Genomic DNA, 23,585 nt, shown 5'->3' with positions numbered 1-23,585 from the left:
AGGATATTGATCAATTAACTAAAGCTTTTAAAGAACTGGCGAGCAGGTCTAGTCCACCCAGCCGAGAGACACTCCCACCTAAAAAAACCTGCTCCCCCTCCTGTCAATCCATCTAATTACCCCCCTGTGAGGCCTCCAGGGACTCAAAGGCCTATTTGTAGCCATTGTAACAAAGCTGGACATTGGAAAAGTCAGTGCTGGGCTTTAAACGGGAATCCCCTGAGGTCGAGGACCGCCTCTCAGGAGTAACAACCTTAGGTCCAGAATCAACCGGTACCAAGACAGGTTTTTCTATATATGTTGCCCCATGCCCTTATGTGAAAATTATTGTAGAGGGGGTACAGTTAGACACGGGTTCCTAGGTATTCACTATCCCTCAAGAAGTGTTTTATAAATATTGGGGACCTGAAATATTGTGTGAACCTGATGACGTAGATTTTAAGGTGGTGGCAGGGAACGGGAAACCAGTACCCAGGCATTGTTAATGGGAGCCCACCATACAAGTTGGAGAATATGTCCTTAGAGGACAAGGTGTTATCGTTACTAATGTAGATGATAAAAGTGCAGCCGAGTTTATCTTAAGGATGAACATCATGAGACATTGTTTTGACGAGATTGTAGGGTCCTTGCATGCATCTCTCCCTCACATGTCACCCTTAGGCCGGTGAGCTGCGCCACACCATCTGAAGACGCTGCAGGCAGAACAAAAGTTCGTCAACCGGCGAGGGGAGATCTGTCATGTAAGGATTCAGGAAATACAGTCTGTGACCCTACAACCACAGACAGAAATCATCTGGTGTTGTGCACGACCAGGGGTGAAGAATCAAGATTATCAGTCCTTATTGGAGCCAATTCAATTAGAAGACTACCCTCTGGTCCGTGCAGCGAGGAGTCTTGTGACTGTAACTAATGGAAGAGTCCCGGTTTGAGTGGTCAACTTTTCGGACGTCGCTACCAGGCTACCCAAGTATACTCCTGTCACTCAGCTCCACCATCTTGAGCCCAAGGATATATTGACAAAGCCGCAAGTAGCACAACAGCGGACTGCCCAGATTGCCCATGGGGCTGACAAGGGCTATCCTGAACCCTGGTGGACCCAGCTGAAAATTGGAGATGAGAATACTCAGAGGGAGCAGGTTGGCGGGGTCATCCAAATGGCCAAACAATATCAGGAGGCCTTCAGCAAACACCCCACTGATTTCGGCTGGACCATGATGATCCAGCATCGGTTCCTAACCAGTGATTAAGGAAAGGCATCGCCCAGTGGCCCTAGGTATGTACCAGATGGTGAAGAAGATGTTGTCAGAAATTAAGGAGGCTGACGTCATTCGGGAGAGCCAAAGTCCTTGGGCCGCTCCCTTGGTCCTTGTCAAGAAGAAAGATGGGACCATCCGCTTCTGTGTGGATTACAGAAAGCTGAATAACATCACTCACAAAGATGCCTACCCTCTGCTTTGAATAGAAGAATCTCTGACTGCCTTGGGATCAGCTGCTTATTTCTCTACACTAGACTTGACCAGTGGATATTGGTAAGTACCCATGGCAGAGGAAGACCGTGAGAAGACGGCGTTTCTGACCCCGATGGGGCTCTTCGAGTTCAAAAGTATGCCCTTTGGGCTATGCAACGCACCTGCCACCTTCCAACATTTAATGGAATGATGCCTAGGACATCTCAACTTCCAGAGTGTGCTCCTGTATCTGGACGATGTCATTGTCTATTCCAGGACTTATCAAGAGCATCTGGACCATTTGAAGGAGGTGTTTCAAGTTCTGATACAACACGGACTAAAGATCAAACCCTCTAAGTGCCACTTATCGAAGCCACGTGTCCACTATCTGGGGCCCGTGGTCAGCACAGAAGGTGTTCAGCCTGATCCTTACAAAGTGAGTGTTGTCAAGAACTGGCCTACCCCACGCACGGTGCGGGACATCAGAAGGTTCCTGGGATTCGCTGGCTACTACTGGCGCTTCATCCCTCACTTCGCACAAATTGCTGGACCCCTTACAGCTCTACTCCGGGGTACTACGAAGGAGAACTACAATGGAAGACTCCTGATCCAGTGGGTTGAGGAACAGGAAACAGCATTCCAAGCTTTGAAGTATCTACTCACTTGGCGTATCCTGATTATGGCCAGCCCTTCCGGCTGTACACAGATGCCAGCTTTGAAGACCTGGGAGCTGTTCTATCCCAGGTACAAGAAGGCAAAGAAAGGGTGATAACCTACATCAGCAGACATCTGCGAGGAGCGGAGAAGAATGACGCCAATGTGGTGGTGGATGAGAGGATATTGTCTTGTGGGGATGTAGGGTATTTAGGGTGTTGCTGTTCTGAATAGTTAAGGGCACTGTTAACCCTTGTCACTCATGACGCCAGGGTGAGGGTTAAATGCTGTATTCTTGATAGGCCTATTGCCACCCTTCTCAAGAGCATTAGGTGATACAGAAATAAAGGATTGTCCACAACCGCTGTTAACTGAAAGCTTGCAGGAACTTTTACTGAGGAATTTCTGTGCATGCAACAGTAGTAACAGTCCAGATAACAGAGTCTCTTTACATATAGCTTGAGCAGCGATTGACAGTCGGTTGGGATCAGATAAGCCCAATTTAGCTTTTGAAGAATTGTATAGCAGAGATCTGCTGGATTTAGGGGAGTATTTAGGTCTAGTGATCTTGCGATGAGTAGCGGAGAATTGCTTAGTCTATCCGCTATGTTAGAGGCCTAGGCCGCAAGACTTTGGCCTAGTAAATCGTCTTGTAAGCTGCAGAGTTCCTACCTCTTCCAGAGTCAGCAACCCAAGAGAGGGATCAAGATGGCGCGGGTCCCTTATATGGGCTGGGGCCGGCCGTTTTGGATTGGTCCGTAACGACTGTCACTCAACGTTACAGTGCATTGTGGGTGAACATGTCAAGGGAACCTCCAAAGGTCCTGTAGCAAAGCCATAGAGTTCTAACCTGATGACGTGGCCCACAGGTCCTGCTACGCTACGAACAGGTAGAGAACTAAATATGTACATATTTATACCTATATTAATATTAAATTGAACTGCTATATAGACATCGACCAAGTGAGAGGTGACAAGGGGAAAACTACAAAAGAGGGATCCCGACGTCCTAGGGACTCTGACTATGGGGACCTCTATACAGGTAACGAATACAATACCGGGACACCACAAACCCCCTTACTTAAATTAAGTATGCCTCGACGCCTGTCCCCTAAGGCAGAGGAACTAGGACTAGAACAGGATTATACCTATAATTTTTTTTATACATCCTGACAAAACCTAAGTAAACATTACACACATTCACATTCTCTGGATACTCTTACTAGTATCTTATCTAGACAATATTGAAGCTATCTAGAAGCTATTGAGGAAGCTATCTAACCTTTAGTTTCTAGCTCATTAAACAGTTACATATAGCTCTCTAGAACATTTCTGAGGCTAACTAGACATTAGTACAGCTCTCTATAACCTTTAGTCTCAAGCTGTCTAAACATTTTGAAATCTCACCACATTTTTCTTTTTGCCACGATGAGTCACCTGTTAGTACACAGAAGGGTATATTGGCTTGCCTGAGGCTATCTACCAATAAGGATGGCTATTAGGATCTATCAGCTACACACTACTTACCCCTAGAACACGACAGTATAACCTAACTAGGTTACCTTTAGAAATACGAGTTTAATTCTAAACTCGCAAGAGCACCTACTGGCCAGGTAGAGCATCTCACACACGTAATAAAGAGAAGAGAAATAGGAGTGCTCCTGTAGCTCAAATATAATGCACGTATCCAGAAAGGTAACAGTATGTAAGTGTTATTTAGTTAGAGTTACATAGTTACATAGTTACATAGTTAGTATGGTTGAAAAAAGACATACGTCCATCAAGTCCAACCAGGGGATTGAAGGGAAGGATGTAAGGGGATAAGGGAAAGGGATGTAGTTTTATAATTCTGCATAAGCATTAATGTTATTTTGTTCCAGGAATGTATCTAACCCTGCTTTAAAGCTGTTAATTGTTCCTGCTGTGACCAGTTCCTGAGGTAGACCGTTCCATAAATTCACAGTCCTCACGGTAAAGAAGGCGTGCCGCCCCTTTAGACTAAACCTTTTCTTCTCCAGACGGAGGGAGTGCCCCCTCGTCCTTTGGGGGGGTTTAACCTGGAACAGTTTTTCTCCATATTTTTTGTATGGGCCATTTATATACTTATATACGTTTATCATATCCCCCCTTAAACGTCTCTTCTCAAGACTAAACAATTGTAACTCCTTTAATCGCTCCTCATAGCTAAGATGTTCCATGCCCCATATTAGTTTAGTCGCGCGTCTCTGCACCCTTTCCAACTCCGCAGTGTCCCTTTTATGAACAGGCGACCAAAACTGAACAGCATATTCCAGGTGAGGCCGTACCAATGCTTTATAAAGGGGGAGTATTATGTCCCTGCCCCTCGAGTCCATGCCTCTTTTTATACATTACAATATCCTAGGGGTAAGAGTTCTAGGGGTAAGAGTGTAGAACCAATAGACCCTAGTAGATAAGGCATTGGTCAGAAAGCCTCTGGCAAACCAATCCGAAACAAGTGTATAATTCAGGTAATAAATATGTGGTATAATGAAAATGCTGTATAAAAAAAAAATATATAAGTGAGATTATTATTCTAGTATGTCGAAACCTCCAAGTCATTATACATATTTCTAGTCGTATATTAGTCTAATTGTCAGTCAAGAGAAAAAAAAATAAAATGATAATAAAATATCAGTTAAATGTTATTCAGTATTAAATTTCATGCATAGTCAATAGGTGCATAATAAAGTAAAGTGAAATGGTGATACTAAAAGGATTCCTAGATAAGTCTATAATAATCCTGTTCATGAACACATTTCTCACCAACCCTGTTTGCGACTCAATTCATTATAATCTTGTTGGAGCTTGTATGGACATTTCATTATGCGCAAGGACTCTCTCTTGTTATTCATCTACAGCCTGTTCAAGGACATTCTTTATTATGCCCAGGACTGTTTTGGACTTCTAGTCATTTCGTCCCTCTGTCTTTGGAGACCTTCGTCGAGGATGACTTCTTTTAAGTAAGGGGGTTTGTGGTGTCCCAGTACAGGACTTGGTCCTGTCCCTTTGTCTGGAGTACCCTCAGCCAGAGTCCCTCCATGCTAGTAGGGCTCTCCTGGAGGGCTAACCCCTAGTCACCTCTTAATGCTGCGTATTTATGTATATATTTAAATATTTAATTTAGGATATCTATGTATAGGACCTTAGAGATCATGTTCCTTTAAATAAATATGTTATGCTAAGGTTTAAGGACCTTTGGGTCATGTGACATACCCATAGTTCCTTAGGTCAGGACTGACAGGTTTGCAAACCAATGAGCTTTGTCCTGCCTCCTTAATATATAAGGGGCTGTTGCCACTAAATTCCTGGTTGCAAAGCAAGCAACATCTCTCTTGTTCCTGGCACTTAAAGAAAGCACATCAATCTATATCTTCAGCTACAAGTCAAGCTAGGCCTGAAGCCTAATCTTCCGCAGCCACAAGAGTTATCCAGCTCAAAACTACAAATCCTGTGTGACTACTGCAACTCCAAAATACCCTAAATTCAGTAGCACAGTGGCTAGCAAACCAAAGCTGATTGATATCAGAAGTCCCAGCAAACCTGTGAGGAACCTGAACTATGGTCTTCTCTATAAAGACTGTTGTGTTACCTGCAGTTGCATAAAATATGCAGTTAAGTTTATTTTGTTTATTCTCAACATCTGCTGTGGACATTCATTTATTCTTCCCTACCGTTTATGGGACGGTTGGCGGCAGGGCCATTAACCATTAGGAAACCGCACCTTGGCGTCACAACAACAGTTAATACCAGCACCCTACATTACTACCACTCGCAACACCCCATTGCATCCTTTCACCCCAGACCACCACAAAAGTAAAAGTCTCCTCAGTGAAGTGAGGAACAGAAAGTTCTGCTTTGTGGGTCCTTAGGGGGAAGAATACAGCTGTGGCTGCCGTTTTACTCAGCACTGTGGGTCTCTCTCACCCAGCAATAAACAGTGGGTCTCTTTATTGTTGTACCATACTTAAAGGGGTACTCAGGAGCTAAGACATCTTATCCCCTATCCAAAGGATAGATGATAAGATGCCTGATCGCGGGGGTCCCACCGCTGTGGACCCCCATGATATTGCACGCAGCACCCCGTTACCATCAGTCCCCGGAGCATGTTCACTCCAGGTCTGATGACTGGCGATCACGGGGCCGGAGCATTGTGATGTCACGGCTCCGCCCCCATGTGACGTCCCGCTCCGCCCCCTCAATGCAAGCCTATGGGAGGGGGCGTGACATCGCCAGTCATCAGACCCAGAGCGAACATGCTCCGGGGACTGATGGTAACGGGGTGCTGCGTGCAAGATCACGGGGGTCCCCAGCGGTGGGACCCCCGCGATCAGGCATCTTATCCCCTATCCTTTGGATAGGGGATAAGATGTCTTGGCAACGGAATACCCCTTTAATAAAAATAAGACATCCCCTGAAAATAAGCCATAGTGTGTCTTCTTGAGGAAAAATAAATATAAGACAGTGTTTTATTTTCGAGGAAACATGGTAGTAAGCAATGGAAAATTTACAAAGATGGTTGAATAAAGAGCAAACTTTGTAACATGACTAATATTTTAGTATAAACATTTCTACTACAGGATGGAATCTCTATGGTGTTTTCAGTAAAACAAGGTCTAAAAAATACTGCAATTTAGTATGGCGGAGATGTACAATTTGCTGAATTTTTCCCAAGTGTACATAAAAACAGTGACACGTAAAGGTGACGCCACCCATTTATAGTGCTTAAAGGGTACCTACACTTTAAAAAAAAAAAAAAAAACTCCTGACATGTAGTGTACCTGTCACTTTGAAAAAAAACTTTTGACATCTCCTAGAGGCATCACATAGTTTTTATCAGTTGGGGTCTGAATGTTCAGACCCTGAGCAATTTTTAGATATATCTGGGAGAAAAGTGCGGCTGATCGAGACAATCCCATAGACTTGCAATGTAAATTTTTCTTGCTGAGCGCGCTCTTCTCCCAGCTAGTTCTAGCTGTCTGTGGTGTCCTGGTATCGTATTACATACCGTACCTTGGTAGGGCTCCCCAAAGTCAGAGTTCCTAGGAACCGAGGGGTCCTCAGGTCTAGTCCTCCCCTAGTCACCCCTTAAATAGTTAATATATTATTAGAGTAAATGTAAATAAATGTATATAAAAAGTGTACTTACCTTGCGCTAGAGTCACAGGACCTGCGGGTCACATGACGATGTTCTAGTCATGGGACATGTGATACCCACAATGCCTTGTAAAGCTGATTGACAGATGGCGTGGAGCAATCCAAAAACGGCCAGCCCCTGCCCATATAAGGGAGCTGCAGCCAATGATCGCTCTCTTGTTCCTGTGCTGCAAAGCAAGCAGCATCTCTTGGGTTGCTGTGACTGAATGAGGTAGGACCTCCGCAACTTTCAACGACAATTACTAGGCCAAAGCCTTGCGGCCTCGGCTGAATTACACAGTGAGTTCTTCTAAATTCTCCGCTAATGTTGGCAAGGACCCTGGACCTTAACATAACCCTAAATCCAGCGGATCTGTGCATACTAAATTCCTACAAGCTAAAGAACTTACTAAAAGTCCCAACCAACGGTCAATCTAAGCTAAGCTGTTCATAGACTCTGTTACAAAGACTGTTTGTATGTTCGCATGTTACAGAAAATCTTCAGTAAAGTTTACGCAAGTTTTCAGCGAAGCTCTGGTTGTGGACAATACTTTATTCTGCAAACACCTATCGTCTTTGGGAAGGCACCACAAAGCCTTTTTGGCGTCTCATGAACAGGATACGCTGTTGTCACCAGAGAAAGTGTACTCCCCCCTATATAAGAGACTGTGTTTATTTAAGAGACTGTGTTTGATGTACAAGAGTGGCGTGTGTGGCGAATGTTATAAGAGGGCCACGCGAAAAGTAAGGGGGGAGGCGAAGATTTATTTGCTGCACAAATGTGTAAGGAGAGAGGCAAATTTATGCTGCTATCCTCTGGTCCGGGCAGCATGCCAAGAGTTAACTTGCTGCCAGAAAAGCGCGCAAAAAACTGCCAAGTTGCTGTATCGCAGCCAAAGGGGACCTTAAATGTACAGAAGTTGTTCCTTGGGGGACCGGAAGTCGGGGCTGCACCGATGACATTCTTCCTGCCGGCCGCCATTTTGGGGAAGCCCAGTATAAAGGAAACCCTGCACAGCGATCTCTTCAGTCTGCACAGAGAGCCGGAGAGTACAGACATGGAACAGAGCAGCGTTCCACATGGCGAAAGCAGCAAGATGGCACCGCAGCAACGGAAAGTTTTGGTGGTAGCAGCCCAACTCTTTCAAAACTTGGCCAACCGTCTGCAGCAGTTGTCGTTAGATGAAAAGGGGGCCTGCAATCTTCCCCCACTGCCTGACGATGACTGGACGGACACACCTCCAGCAGAGAGCGCTGGGACACCTGGAGGTGCGTCACCGGTGAGATTGTCTCCTCACCATAGGACCTGGGGCTCATGGGCCGAGATCCTGTCGGAGGAGTCATCAGTGAGTACCCCGCCAGAGGCGGCTTTTACTTCCTCCTCCAGCCCTGAACCTGAGATACCCTTGTCCAGTTTGCTACCAGACAACCTCAGTGGGTGTTTGGGGATGAGCTGGAGCTGAATGAATACATGCATGCGGTACTCCAGCCCATACCTGGGAAGCCACTTCTATCAGTCCCCACTGCAGCAAAAGAAAGGGCCCGTCAGGAGGCTGAAATGGCTTACTTGATGGCAAAGATAAAGGCCCGACACAGGGAACTGTATGCTCCAAAACATGTTCATCTGCCCTATGAGGAGCAAGTGCGCTACCAGGAAAATACAAAGGAAATGGAGGCGCATTACATCAGGAAATGGGATTGCCCCCGAGAAGGGGAGAAGCCTTTAGAAAGAGCCACTGTAACAAAGTTTGACAAGGTCAGAGAGTACGGGACACTTATGGAATGCCACAAAGGGCAAGCCCTCCTCGTAAACTGGCGAGCTGTACAGAGGCACTATCTGGAAAAGAGGTTTCACTCCTTGGAGGTGGGTGAGATTGTTGAATATACCCCTGTCCGGGGTCTTCGTGGAGAATGGGCTGCGGCAGTGACCAGACCTGCAGCTCCAACGCAAATACCCTTCAAATACTTCCCTTCAACTGATTGGGAGTCTAATCCCTTCGACTTGAGATCAACGTGGTTTGCTCCTCCTGCCTACACGGAAGCCACTGCAGCGAGAGATCTACTACAGAAGCAACCACTTCTTCCTGACTACAGTCAAGTGCCCAGGCCTGCTCAAGAGAAAGAAATGAGGCCTAACCCCCGGGCCCAAAGACAGTACCTAGGCCCTCTCCCGGCGAGAAGATTTGGCTTTCTTCTCAGGTACCAACTAAAGTGCTGCGGCCCGCTCCTGACATGGAGTTGGGGCTGGACCAACCAGCACCAACCTTAAAAACCAGTAACCAAGGCGGCCAGTAATCCCCTGGTCAAGTTGAATCCTTCAGTATCTTACTCTACTCTCACCAATGTGGTGTGGGAGAGTTTTGTTAGAGTTTCCAGAAGAGGAGCTGGAAGAATTCTGAGAAATTTCTTCTAGAGGACTAGAATGTGATAACTTGTTCTTTACTAACCTCTTTGTTTTTCAGCAACACTGTTCAAGAAAATGTGCCTAGCAGGACTGTGCTAAGACTGTTCCAAGTTTTGCAACGTAACCATCTAACTTGTGCCTGACCCTTAGGTCAAGAGACTCCTAACCTGCGGGAGATTCGTAAGTTTTGTGCCCGGCTGATTGTGGCAGCCGTAAAACCTGGACTCCTAGTGTTGGTGGACTGTAGATCCTTACACGCCAGTTTCATGTACATACCTCAATACTAGCATAAGACATTTATCAGGTGAATGCACCTGAACCTTGTTGGAGTGTTAATAAATATGTAAGCTAGTATAAATAAATGTAAATGGTTATTGTACACAGAAAAGTAGCCTTGTGTCTGTGTATATAAAAATGTAAGTAGAAAAATGTCTGCTTAAATGCACGTGTACACAAAAGGTAAAATGTAAATAATTCTTGTACACATGTACTTACACTAGGAACATTTAGAAGGTGTTTTAGTAGTTGCTAAATGGGTCACTCTCACAGCTCCTCCGAGAGTAGCATTACCGTCACCAATCGCTAGCACCTGTCACAGAATAAACTACCCTGAAGATATCAAGACTGATCTTCATATAGTATCTGTACACATAGTACACCAAACAGATCACTTAAAATGTACTTATTGCATTCTAACTTAGTACATCAAAATAAAATATATCTCACATTAATAAAAATCACTTTAGGAATTGTCGTCTAAGTCATCGTCCAATTCCTGCCATTGTTAGGTACACTAATTTATTTTCTTTCTACGTGTGTGAGATGCACTACCTGGCCAGTAGGTGCTCTTGCGAGCTAAAAATTGATGCACGTATTTACTAAAGGTAACCTAGGTAAGGTTATACTGTTGTGTTCTAGGGGTAAGAAGCGTGTAGCCAATACACCCTAGTAGCTAACTTATTGGTAGATAGCCTCAGGCAAGCCAATATACCCTTCTGTGTACTAACAGGTAAACTTAAAGGGGTTCTCCAGTGCTTACACATCTTTTCCCCTATCCAAAGGATAGGGGATAAGATGCCTGATCGCGGGAGTCCCGCCGCTGGGGACCCCCGAGATCATGTAAGCGGCACCCCATTTGTAATCAGTCCCCAGAGCGTGTTTGCTCCGGGACTGATTACAGGCGACCACTGGGCCGGCGGCGTGTGACGTCACGCCTCTGCCCCGTGTGATGTCACGCTCCGCCCCTCAATGCAAGCCTACGGGAGGGGGCGTGACAGCTGTCTCGCTCCCTCCCGTAGGCTTGCATTAATCCCTCCAGTACTTATCAGCTGCTGTATACTACAGAGGAACTTCTTTTCTTTTTGAATTTCCTTTCTGTCTGACCACAGTGCTCTCTGCTGACACCTTTGTCCATGTCAGGAACTGTTCAGAGCAGGAGCAAATCCTCATAGCAAACCTATCCTACTCTGGACAGTTCCTGACATGGACAGAGGTGTCAGCAGAGAGCACTGTGGTCAGACAGAAGAGAAATTGACGGCCGTCACGCACCCTCCCATAGACTTGCATTGAGGGGGTGAGGCGTAACGTCACACGGGGCGGAGTCAGGAAGTCACGATACTCCAGTCCCGTGGTCGTCACGCTACACACTCGGAGCCTCCAGCGATGCGGAGACAAAGGTGGGTTTGCAATGACTGATTGCAGGGGTCCCCGTGATCATACATCTTATCCCCTATCCTTTGGATAGGGGATAAGATGTTTTAGGGCCGGAGTACCCCTTTAAGGACCGGCACTTGACGTGATATGCCATAAATCTTGAGTTGGGAATACCTGTTTAAGTTTTAGAATCTATTTATTGTACTATGAAAAATCATGAACATTTTCTAATACGCTTTAGATATCAATTTCTTATAGTTTTCAAGATCTCTGCTTGCAGTTATTGAGAGAAAAGCTTCACTGTATACCTCCAAAGAATAAAATTCTATTGTGAGGTTCATACGCGTGCACAGCACGTCACAGTAGAGTACATCAGAGATCTCTAGAGCAGTGTTTCCCAACCAGGGTGCCTCCGGACATGCTGGGAGTTGTAGTTTTGCAACTGCTGGGGCCACCCTGGTTGAGAAACACTGCTCTAGAGCAAAATAGCTCTTCTCTAAGTAGAAGAAAAATGGCTCTCTAGTGCCACCTAGTGGAAGAAGCTGCCTTGTCTGACCTGAAAACAGTCTTGAAAGTCCTTCAAAGGGTTGAGTATCCATCTATTGACAGCAAATAAAATAATAAAATAATTTAACAACCAATTTTTATAAACATACCGTACAACATGCAAATGTACAACAATAAAGTGCTACAATGCAATCAGGGCTGCCATCAGAAATTTCGAGGCCCCTCACACAGCTCAATGCCTGCCCCCCCAAGGATAGGGGATAAGTTATAGAACGCAGGGGAGGTCCGAGCATTGGGCCCCCCACTATCTCCTGCACGGCTGGAAGGGGGGCGTGTTGTACCCCGTACGGAGCGCCGGCCGACACGCCCCTCCATGTACCCCATAGAGATACATTGAGGGGGTGTGCCGGCAGCGGCTTCCTACGGGGTACAGACGTCAGCTTTCAGCAAACTGCCAGGGCCCCGCAAGGGGGGTCCCAGCACTTGCACCCCCCCCCCCCTGCGATCAATAACTTATCCCATATCCTTGGATAGGGGATAAGTAATTTTTCCCCAGACTACTCCTTTAACAGAGGGGCCTACCCAAACTATATGAAGGAACTATTAACAGAGGGGCCTACCCAAACTATATAGGGGCTCCATAGGCCCCTCTGTTAATAGTTGGCCCCATAGGTGTAGCTAGAAACCACAGGGCCCGATGCAAAAAATTACCGCAAAAAATTACAGCTCTGATGGGACAGTCAGGAGAATACACAATGATATCAGTAACGTCTTCTGACTTGAGTGACATCTTTTCTGTTATCTTTTCTTCGTCATTTGTTCCAGAGACCAGGTCTTCCTCCAGCTCCATCTTCTCTGCAGAGTCTGACATCCAGACATCATTGGCTCCTCACTTTGTCAGCAGTTCCTCATCCTCTGCATGAAGACAGTAATCATTATAACCTTGCCAGAAAGTGTACCCTAAATAAAATACTGCCCCACACTGTATCCTGAATATAATACTGCCCCACACTGTACCCACAAAATATAATCCTGCCACACAATGTACCCTGAATAAAGTGTACCCTAAATAAAATACTGCCCCACACTGTATCCTGAATATAATACTGCCCCACACTGTACCCACAAAATATAATCCTGCCACACAATGTACCCTGAATACTGCTATACACTGTACCCACTAAATATAATCTTGCCCCACACTGTACCCTAAATAAAATACTGCTATACACTGTACCCACAAAATATAATCCTGCCACACACTGTACCCTAAATAAAATACTGCCCCACACTGTTCCCTGAATAAAATACTGCCCCACACAGTACCCTGAATATAATACTGCCCCACACTGTACCCTGAATATAATACTGCCACACACTGTACCCTCTGAATATAATACTGCCACACACTGTACCCACTAAATATAATCCTGCAACACACTGTACCCTGAATATAATCCTGCCACACACTGTACCCTGAATATGATGCTGCCATACACTGTACCCACTAAATATATTCCTGCCATACACTGTACCCACTAATTATAATCCTGCAACACACTGTACCCTGAATATAATCCTGCCACACACTGTACCCACTAAATATAATACTGCCACACACTGTACCCTGAATATAATTCTGCCATACACTGTACCCTGAATATAATACTGCCATATACTGTACCCTGAATATAATACTGCTATACACTGTACCCACTAAATATAATCCTGCCACACACTGTAACCTGAATATGATACTGCCACACACGGTACCCACTAAATATAATACTGCCATACACTGTACCCTGAATATAATACTGCTATACACTGTAACCTGAATATAATACTGCCACATACTGTACCCACTAAATATAATACTGCCATACACTGTACCCTGAATACTGCCCCACACTGTACCCACTAAATATAATCCTGCCACACACTGTACCCTGAATATAATACTGCCACACACTGTACCCTGAATATAATCCTGCCACACACTGTACCCCTGAATATAATACTGCCACATACTGTACCTCCTGAATATAATACTGCTCCACACTGTATCCACTGAATACAATACTGCCACACATGCCTCTGTGTCCTCAGCACCTTCATAAGCCCCGCCAAACCTCTCCTCATCACCCCCATAACCCCCCCAACAAATCTCTCCTCATCATTACTGTAACTCCCCCCCCCACACCTCTCCTCATCATTACTATGATCCCCCCCTGCACCCCTCCTCATCACTACTATAACTAGGGGGGATTATGGGGGGTGATGAGGAGAGGTGCGGGCGGGGGGGGGCACCTCTCCTCATCACCCCCCATAACCCCCCCTGCACCTCTCATCACCCCCATAACCCCCTGCACCTCTTATCGCCCCCATAACCCCCCACACCTCTTATCACCCCCATCACTCCCTGCACCTCTCATCACCCCCATCACCCCCCCCGCACCTCTCATCACCCCCATAACCCCCCCTGCACCTCTCATCACCCCCATAACCCCCCCAACACCTCTCATCACCACCTCAGCACCTCTCATCACCCCCTCCCCACAGCACCTCTTATCACCCCCTCCTGCACCTCTTATCACCCCCATAACCCCCCAGCACCTCTCATCACCCCCAGCACCTCTCATCACACCCCCAGCACCCCCTCCTGCACCTCTCATCACCTCCATAACCGCCCCTGCACCTCTTATCACCCCCATCACACCCCCGCACCTCTCATCACCCCCCCTGCACCTCTTATCACCCCCATAACCCCCCTGCACCTTTCATCACCTCCATAACCCCCCCGCACCTCTCATCACCCCCCGCACCTCTCATAACCCCCATAACCCCCCCGCACCTCTTATAATTTTTTGTGAAAAACTCTTGCGTTTTTTAAATAATTTTTTTATGGTGTTCACTGTGCGGCAAAAGTAATGTTATATTTCTTCTGTGGGTCAGGACGATTATGGCGATACCCATTTTATATAGCTTTCTATGTTCTTTTTCCTTTTCTGAGCAAAATTCTTTTTCAGTCATTCGTATTCCAACAGCCTTAACTTTTTTATTTTACATCCGACACCATTGAGTAAGGGCTTATTTTTTTGTGGGATGAGCTGTACTGTTTATTGGTATCACTTTTGCGATACGTGCTACCTTTTAATCTTTTTTGTTCCACTATTTGTACCAAAGTTGGCGAATTTTGTGCTTTTTTGTTGTTGTTTTTGCGGCGTTCACCTTGCGGGATAATTTATATTATACTTTTATAGTACACATCATTACTGATGTGGCAATATCTATTATGTATATGATTTGTGTTTTTGATCTTTTTTGATGACAATACAGTGTTTTATTGGGAAAGGGGCATTTTTTTTTTTTACACTTCATACATGTATTGAACAACCTTTTATTATTTTATTTTTCACTTTTTACAGGTTATACTATGCTGCAGCCTGCACGATCCAGTGATCCTGTGATTGACAGCTGGGTCCCCCTGCTGATCTCGTGCACTGCCCGCGGCAGTGCAGGAGATCGCTAGGACATATACACACGTCCCAGCACGCATACATCCTTAAGCGGGAAGAGGTTAAGCAGCACAAATTAAATGATTACTGTACATGAGCCATACATAGAATGACAGTACAACATACAGCACAGCATTCCCTACAATATACATTATACCTCATGCTACACTAACATTCCTGCATACTAATAAACAAGCGAAATAACAAAGCATTACAGACAGTGGAGAGTAATGGGGAGTGGGAAAGAAGGGGATCGGGAGGGAGCATCACAAGCCTGAAGCTTTTTTGAAACACAAAACACAAACAAACAAGAAGCTGACACTTAGCCAATCAATGGCTATAGTGGTGACCCATGTCAGCTTGCAAAAGGCTGAGTGGTTCTTTGCTTACAGTCACAGAACCAATGGTCCGAAAGCTGTGTGGCTGAGAGTAAAAGGTTATCGAATATACTGAAAAAATGTATATGAGGTGCTGAATGCTGTGTATTGCTACTGTATTGGGGCTCAGGAGGCCTTATTTCTGTTTGGGGTCACAGTGGGCATTATTATTGTATGAGGGCACAGTTGTGGACATTATAAAGGGGCATGAGGGGGGGGGGGGGGTTGGGAATGAGTAGGAATACCATTGGGGCACTGTTTGTAAATGGAATCACAGTAGGGGCATTATTAGTGAGGGAGAGGGCACAGTTGGGGCATTATTATAAAGGACATTGTTAAAGTATGGTAAACTAATGTTGGCACTATAGTCTGCAGAGAAGAGTCACAATTGGAAGAAATCATTGTGTGGTTGTGTCTGACTGGGCCTGGAGGAAAAGAGAAAGAGAAAGACTCCTTCGATCAGAGAAAACGTCACCTGTGAGTCACTAGATGTAACTGCACTGTAATTACTTATATGGGCTGTAAAGCCTGTGTAGAGCTAGTATTTACCTCTATATGGTCACTGTATTGGGGGGGTCTAATATTGGTTATATTGGTCTTTCCAGTAGATACAGTATTTGTGGTCCTGGGGTGGAGGCATTATTTGGTACTTGTATAATACTGCTAGTAAGTGTACTGTAGTACTGTATTATGCAGGGATCCACAGTCGTAAATACTATATAAATTATTTGGGGACAGGGCTGACATAACTAGAGGTAGAAGTTTCATAAAAAAGTAATATCCCATGAGAGAATACAATAATTTGTTTTACTGGTTGTTTCATAGCAATTCTGTCCTTTATATAAATATATATATATATATATATATATATATATATGTATATATATATATATATATATGCCCTGAGGCTCATGCTCCAGATCTTTTGAGGTCCCAGCAATGCCCCAGATTAGCAGTTTCAGTAAATTAGAGTGAAAAAATATTCAGCTGTGAACATTTGCATCTGCATCTACATTAGTCATTACATGTACATGAGCTAAAGAGCACCTGAAAGGGCAAGAAAGCAACATTTAAAGGGACAGTGACCAAATAATCATTCATCTTGTCAAAGAGCTGTAACATTCTAAACTGTGCTAAAGCAACTGTGTATTACACTGGAAGTAAAAAGAAGTTCAGTGTTGTTGTTTCACGGAATCCTAGTGTCAGGGCACAGGAGTGAAATGCTGCCCATCCATCCACCTCCCCCCCCCCCCCTCCAAATAATAATAATACAAAAAAAGTACTATGCCATTGCATATCAGGTGGATATGGTAAAAAAAAAAGCACAATTCTGGGGCTTTGTATTTTTTTTAATTTTACGACATTTACCATAATGGATTCATAAATTTTAATAGTTTGGACAATTACACATGCGGTGATGCCTAATATGTTTATTATTATTATGCTTACATGTTATTTAAATGGAAAATGGGAAAAGGGGGTGATTTGAACTTTCAATATGGAAGGGGTTAATGTGTGTTTTTTTTAAACTTTATTAAACTTTTTTTTTTACACATTATTGGTCCCTTAGGGGACTTTTAGGAGGAATTATCAGATTCCTCATACAGATCAATGCAGTTCTATTGAACTCTATTGATCTGTGTGCTCTGCACTCCATTGATAAAGCCTGGTCTAGCCAGGCTCTATCCATGACAGAGCCATGGACAGCGGAGGAAGAGAGGTAAGTGGATCGCTCCCCCCCCCATGTGCGTGCTGCAGGGGGGCGATCCACCCCACTAAACCACCAGGGATGGTTTAAAGCTCCCTTTAGTTGCTGCTGTCAGCTTTGACAGCGGCGATCTAGAGGATAAATAGCCGGCTGCGGCGATCGGCGGCGGCCCTCAGCTACTTAAAACAGCTGGGGGTCATCAGGTATGGAGCAGTCTCGGGTCAGGAGCCCCTTTCATACACCCTGAGTGGCACCATGACGGACCAGGTCCATCACGGGTCGCGAAGGGGTCAAAAATCTTCTCGGGGCAGTCCTGTGAAGGTGCCGCCTGGGTCCAATGGACCCAGCGGGACCCAATAAAGGGCTGGCCATGCCTAGTGTGCAGAGATCTTCTTTCAGCACTACAAGACAGCTCATTTGACAATAGGTCAATGGGGAAGGGGGGGGGGGGGGTCACGAGGGAACACCAGGATAGGTACATCACTCTGCCACGTGACACAACAGTTAAAGGACTACTGTTCCCAGTTAGTCTGGAGCAGAACACTAATCATCCCTGTGGCTACCATACTTGTATCAAGATGGAGACCAGGGAAGAGTAGCGGTGGGGGATTGGGGGCTGGTGATTACATATTTAATTAACCATGCTCAATATATACTAGTTCAAGGTTCCCCAAACTATGGCTCTTCACAAAGGCTGATAGGGCACGATGGGGGTTGTAGTTTTGCAACAGTTGAGAGGGCCACAATTTTTGGTAACATTGTACTGGGGATGCAGAATTGTATACAAAAAGAAATGTAATCAAAAGAAATTATGTCATCATTTAAAGGGGTACTCCGGTGAAAACCTTTTTTCTTTTAAATCAACTGGTGGCAGAAAGTTAAACATATTTGTAAATTACTTCTATTAAAAAATCTTAATCCTCCCAGTACTTATTAGCTGCTGAATGCTACAGAGGAAATTCCTTTCTTTTTGGAACACTGATGACATCACGAGCACAGTGCTCTCTGCTGACATCTCTGTCCATTTTAGCAACCATGCATAGCAGATATATGCTAAGGGCAGCGTGATGGCTCAGTGGTTAGCACTGCTGCCTTGCAGTGCTGGGGACTTGGGTTCAAATCCCACTAAGGACAACAATAAATAAAGCATTATTATTACTACAATAACGTCAGCAGAGAGAACTGTGCTCGTGATGTCATCAGAGAGCATTCCAAAAAGAAAAGAATTTCCTCTGTAGTATTCAGCAGCTAATAAGTACAGGAAGGATCAACATTTTTTAAAGGGGTACTCCGGTGAAAACCTTTTTGCTTTTAAATCAACTGGTGGCAGAAAGTTAAACATATTTGTAAATTACTTCTATTAAAAAATCTTAATCCTTCCTGTACTTATTAGCTTCTGAATACTACAGAGGAAATTCTTTTGTTTTTGGAATGCTCTCTGATGACATCACGAGCACAGTTCTCTCTGCTGAAGTTATTATGATAATAATAATAATGCTTTATTTATTGTTGTCCTTGGTGGGATTTGAACCCAAGTGCTAACCACTGAGCCACCATGCTGCCCTTAGCATACATCTGCTATGCATGGTTGCTAAAATGGACAGAGATGTCAGCAGAGAGCACTGTGCTCGTAATGTCATCAGTGTTCCAAAAAGAAAGGAATTTCCTCTGTAGCATTCAGCAGCTAATAGGTACTGGAAGGATTAAGATTTTTTTTATAGAAGTAATTTACAAATATGTTTAACTTTCTGCCACCAGTTGATTTAAAAGAAAAAAGGTTTTCACCGGAGTACCCCTTTAATACATCATTGAGATGCACAGCTTGTGGTAGAAACATTTAATAGATAGGAAGGAAATTAGCACAATTAAAAAAAAACGTGTGGAGCTGAAGAAATAACATTCGCAGAGATTTAGAGATCAAAGGCAAAGCTTTAAAAATGAGCTGCGGAGGATATGCAAAATGTTTCCCAAAATAGCACAAATGATGAGCAGTGGGCAAGGAAGATAATTGGAGAGTGAATTAAAAAGGAGGCCGAGAACTAAGACGTATGGCTGGCAGTGCCCAAAATGTGGAGGGAGAAGCTGTAGTAGTATGAGAGGGCAGAGGGTTCCCTGTGTGTGGGAGGGAGCTGTCACACAGATGGGTCCAGCTTGTGTTTCTACATGTATTTCGGTGGGAGTGGAGGGGCACTGCATGTACGGTCCTGTGCCTGCTCCTATGAGGGGGTGGCATTAAACCCTAAACATACAAGCTTCCCCCTTTGTAATTTGACTCTACGAATAAGGTTCAGCGAAACCAGGTAATCAGTAACCAGACTGGATCATCCGATGAGACAGGAGGTGGTGTGATTCTGCTTCTCCACACCCAAAACCAGGCTGCGAGCTGCAAACTTAGTGAGGACTTTTTTTTTGTTGAGAATATATTATCTAAGAATTTGTATTACATCGATATCACATTCTAAAATATCCATCTGAATACTGTTACATTATTCCAAATAGCATCGATTGTTCCTGTTCAGGGTGGCACCATGATCCGAAGTGTCGCCGTTCTGCTTTGGACTGGCTGTTTGCTGCTCGGTCCGGTCCGGACTGTGGCGGACGAAAGCGATTACGGAGAAGAAATGGTTCTCACGCTCGCCCTGGAGGAAGATGCCCACGTTGAAACAGAGAAGAAAACAACTCCTGGGGTTTTCCTATGGAGCAATAAGGTATGTTCTGTTTTCTATTTTTGCCGTATTTTTTCCATTTACAACAGTGGTCACAAACTGTGGTCCTCCAGATGTTGCAAAGCTTCAACTCCCAGAATGCCCGGAATTGACGTTTTGCAACATCTGGAGGGCCAAAGTTTGAGACCACTGATTTATGGGGTAATAGAAGATTACACTATCTATCACATATCTATCTATCTCATATCTATCTATCACATATCTATCTCATATCTATCTATCTCATATCTATCTATCTCATATCTATATATCTCATATCTATCTATCACATATCTATCTCATATCCATCTATCTATCTATCTATCTCATATCTATCTATCTATCTATCTATCTCATATCTATCTATCTCATATCTATCTATCTATCTATCCATCTCATATCTATCTATCTCATATCTATCTATCTATCCATCTCATATCTATCTATCTATCTCATATCTATCTATCTCATATCTATCTATCTCTATCTGTCTGTCTGTCTGTCTGTCTATCTATCTATCTAGAGGACAACATCTGGAGGACCACAGTTTGAGACCACTGATTTATGGGGTAATAGAAGGTTACACTAACTATCTCATATCTATCTATCTATCTCATATCTAAAAATCTATCTCTCTCATATCTATCTACCGTACATACTCGAGTATAAGCCGACCCGAATATAAGCCGAGGCCCCTAATTTTACCCCAAAAACCCAGGAAAAGTTATTGACTCGACTATAAGCCTAGGGTGGGAAATACATCATCCCCCCATGTCATCATCCAGACCCCCATCATCATCCTCCCCTGTCATCAGCCCCCCCCCCCTTAATCATCACCGCCTGTCAATCCCTTTAGCCATTGGCTGTCCGGGCATGCTGGGAGTTGTAGTTTTGAAACCTCTGGAGGTCCGCAGGTTGAAGACCACTGCGACCTTCATCATCATCCACCCCCCCTCGTCATCACCGCCTGTCAATCCCTTCATCAGTGGTCTTCAACCTGCAGACCTCCAGATGTTGCAAAACTACTAAAAAGTAGTTTTGAAATGTGGTATCCCGATACCGTATTGTATACCGTACCTTGTGTGGTGGTCCCCAAAGTCAGAGTTACTTTGTTCCAGTAGCATCCTCCTAGTGGGATAGCCCCTAGTCGCCTCTTCCTTATTCAATTCTATGATGTCTACATGTATAAATAATTGTATGTTTAATTAGCTATATAGTGTCGCAGGACCTTAGGTCACATGACTTAATTCTAGTAAGGTGTGTTGAAGGACCTTTGGAGGTCTCATGTGTGATCACATGGTTAGACCATAATGCCTTGTAAAGTGATTGACAGATGGTATGGACCAGTGAGCTTAAGGCCAGCCCCTACCCATATAAGGGAGCTGAAGCCAATCCTCGCTCTCTTGGGTGCCGGACAATCAGAGAGAGAGGAGTTCCGTGTTACTTATAAAGACAAGCTTAGGCCTGAAGCCTGCCAGCCTCAGCCTGAATCTAATCGTGAGTTACAATATCAATCCCCGCTAAAGCTAGTGTGACTGCTGGACCTAAACTCAATCCCCTAAATCCAGCGGAACAGCACTTATTCCTTTTCTAAGCTCAGAACTCACGAGGTCCCAACCAACTGTCAGGATTGTAATACACTTTGTTGCATGTACTGTTTCCTGTTTAATGTTGCACAAAAGCTGCAGTAAAGGTTCCGACAGTTTTCTGAAAACCTCCGGTTGTGGACAATCATTTATTATAGCTCCCTATCGATCTTGGGACGGTTGGCGATAGGACAAGCATATACAGAGGAGCCCTCACCCTGGCGTAACAAATGATAAGGGTTAAACAAGCACCCTTTAGTTACTGCACAGTTACACCCCATATACCCTACATCCCCAGGCTACTACAGAAACGTCTGGAGGTCCGCAGGTTGAAGACCACTGTGGCCTTCGTCATCATCCAGACCCCCCCCCCCCCTTTAGTTTTCTACTCACCTCCCCTCGGTGGGAAGGAAGGGTGAGCTGTTCTGGGCCATCTATGCTGCAGGGACCGTCCGGTGGGGAGGGTTACTCGTTCCGGGCTGTCCATTTTCACCGGGGGGCCCTCTTCTCCGCGCTCCGGGCCTGCCCCGGACTAGTGACGTTGCCTTGATGCCGCCGCACAGAGACGTTCATGCGCGTCCCTGTGCGTTGTCGTCAAGGCAACGTCACTAGTCCGGAGCAGGCCCGAAACACTGAGAAGATGGCCCCCCCCCCCGGTGAAAATGGACAGCCCTGAACGACTAACCCTCCCCACCGGACGGTCCCTGCAGCATAGATGGCCCAGACCAGCTCACTCTTCCTTCCCACCGAGGGGAGGTGAGTAGAAAACTAAAGGGGGGGGTCTGGATGATGACGATGGTGGTCTGTGGTCTTCAACCTGCGGACCTCCAGAGGTTTCAAAACTACAACTCCCAGCATGCCCGGAAAGCCGATGGCTGTCCGTACATGCTGGGAGTTGTAGTTTTGCAACATCTGGAGGTCCGAGGGTTGAAGACCACTGAAAAGGGATTGACAGGCGGAGAGTTCACTAGAGTATAAGCTGAGGGGGGCATTTTCAGCACGAAAAATCGTGCTGAAAAACTCGGCTTATACTTGCGTATATACGGTATCTATCTATCTCCTATATATCTGTCTGTCTATCTATTTAGTGACCTCCATAATAAAGGGCCTCATCTGTTGTCATCTGTCATGGTTCAGTGGTTCTCTCAGCTATTACTAGAAGCAGAAATGTGAATAACAAGGTTCCTTTAAGACCTTCAGATGAAAAGGCCCAGTGGCTATTTCTAATAATAGCGTGCTCCGCAGAACATTAGTTATAGATTTACTATATGAGGTTGAAGTTGTACATGAAAATATTCATAGCCTCTACTGATGTCCAGATTGTCCACATATGATGATAGTTTGGTTTCTCAATGTGATTGCTTGACCAGATGGACCAATAACCATGTGGACGCTTCCTGTACTGTTTCCGTCCAAAGTGATCTGATGTTAAAATGACAAGTCCCCGATCCTGTTAGAAGAATATAATGTCATCCGGTGAACCAGTACAATGGTTCAGTGGATAACATTTGCCTGGAGGATGTATGATCTCCCTGAGATAACAAAATAACATACTGGTAGATTTATTTGAAACTAGCTGAGTACTCGGCGTTGCCCGGTTTTTCCTTCCTAATCCTTGTTGGGGAGGAAAATAAACAAAGGAGGAAGCTTTTGACTTCATATCCCGTCCTCATATATTGTTGTCATATCCCGACCTCCTATCCCTTCATCGTATCCCGTCCTCCTATCCCATCCTCCTATCCCGTCCTCCTATCCCGTCCTCCTTTCCTGTCCTCATATCTCGACCTCCTTTCCCGTACTCCTATCTCAACCTCCTTTCCCGTCCTCCTATCTCGACCTCCTTTCCCGTCCTCCTTTCCCGTGCTCCTATC

General features: G+C 44.9%; 1 protein-coding gene across 1 annotated transcript in view; it reads left to right on the top strand.

Moving 5' to 3' along the window:
• Positions 1-19,455: 19,455 nt before the first annotated feature.
• Positions 19,456-23,585, top strand: part of PCSK9 (proprotein convertase subtilisin/kexin type 9) — a 35,027-nt gene continuing 30,897 nt past the window's right edge. The window contains exons 1-2 of the mRNA XM_056532136.1: positions 19,456-19,817; positions 19,923-20,131. Of these exons, the coding sequence (XP_056388111.1) occupies positions 19,952-20,131 (180 nt within the window). The 5' untranslated portion in view covers positions 19,456-19,817; positions 19,923-19,951. The remainder of the gene's footprint in view (positions 19,818-19,922; positions 20,132-23,585) is intronic.

The sequence above is a fragment of the Hyla sarda genome, chromosome 7 (assembly GCF_029499605.1).
Source record: "Hyla sarda isolate aHylSar1 chromosome 7, aHylSar1.hap1, whole genome shotgun sequence".
NCBI classification, from domain to species: Eukaryota; Metazoa; Chordata; class Amphibia; order Anura; family Hylidae; genus Hyla; species Hyla sarda.
This window is presented reverse-complemented; position numbering and strand designations above follow the sequence as displayed.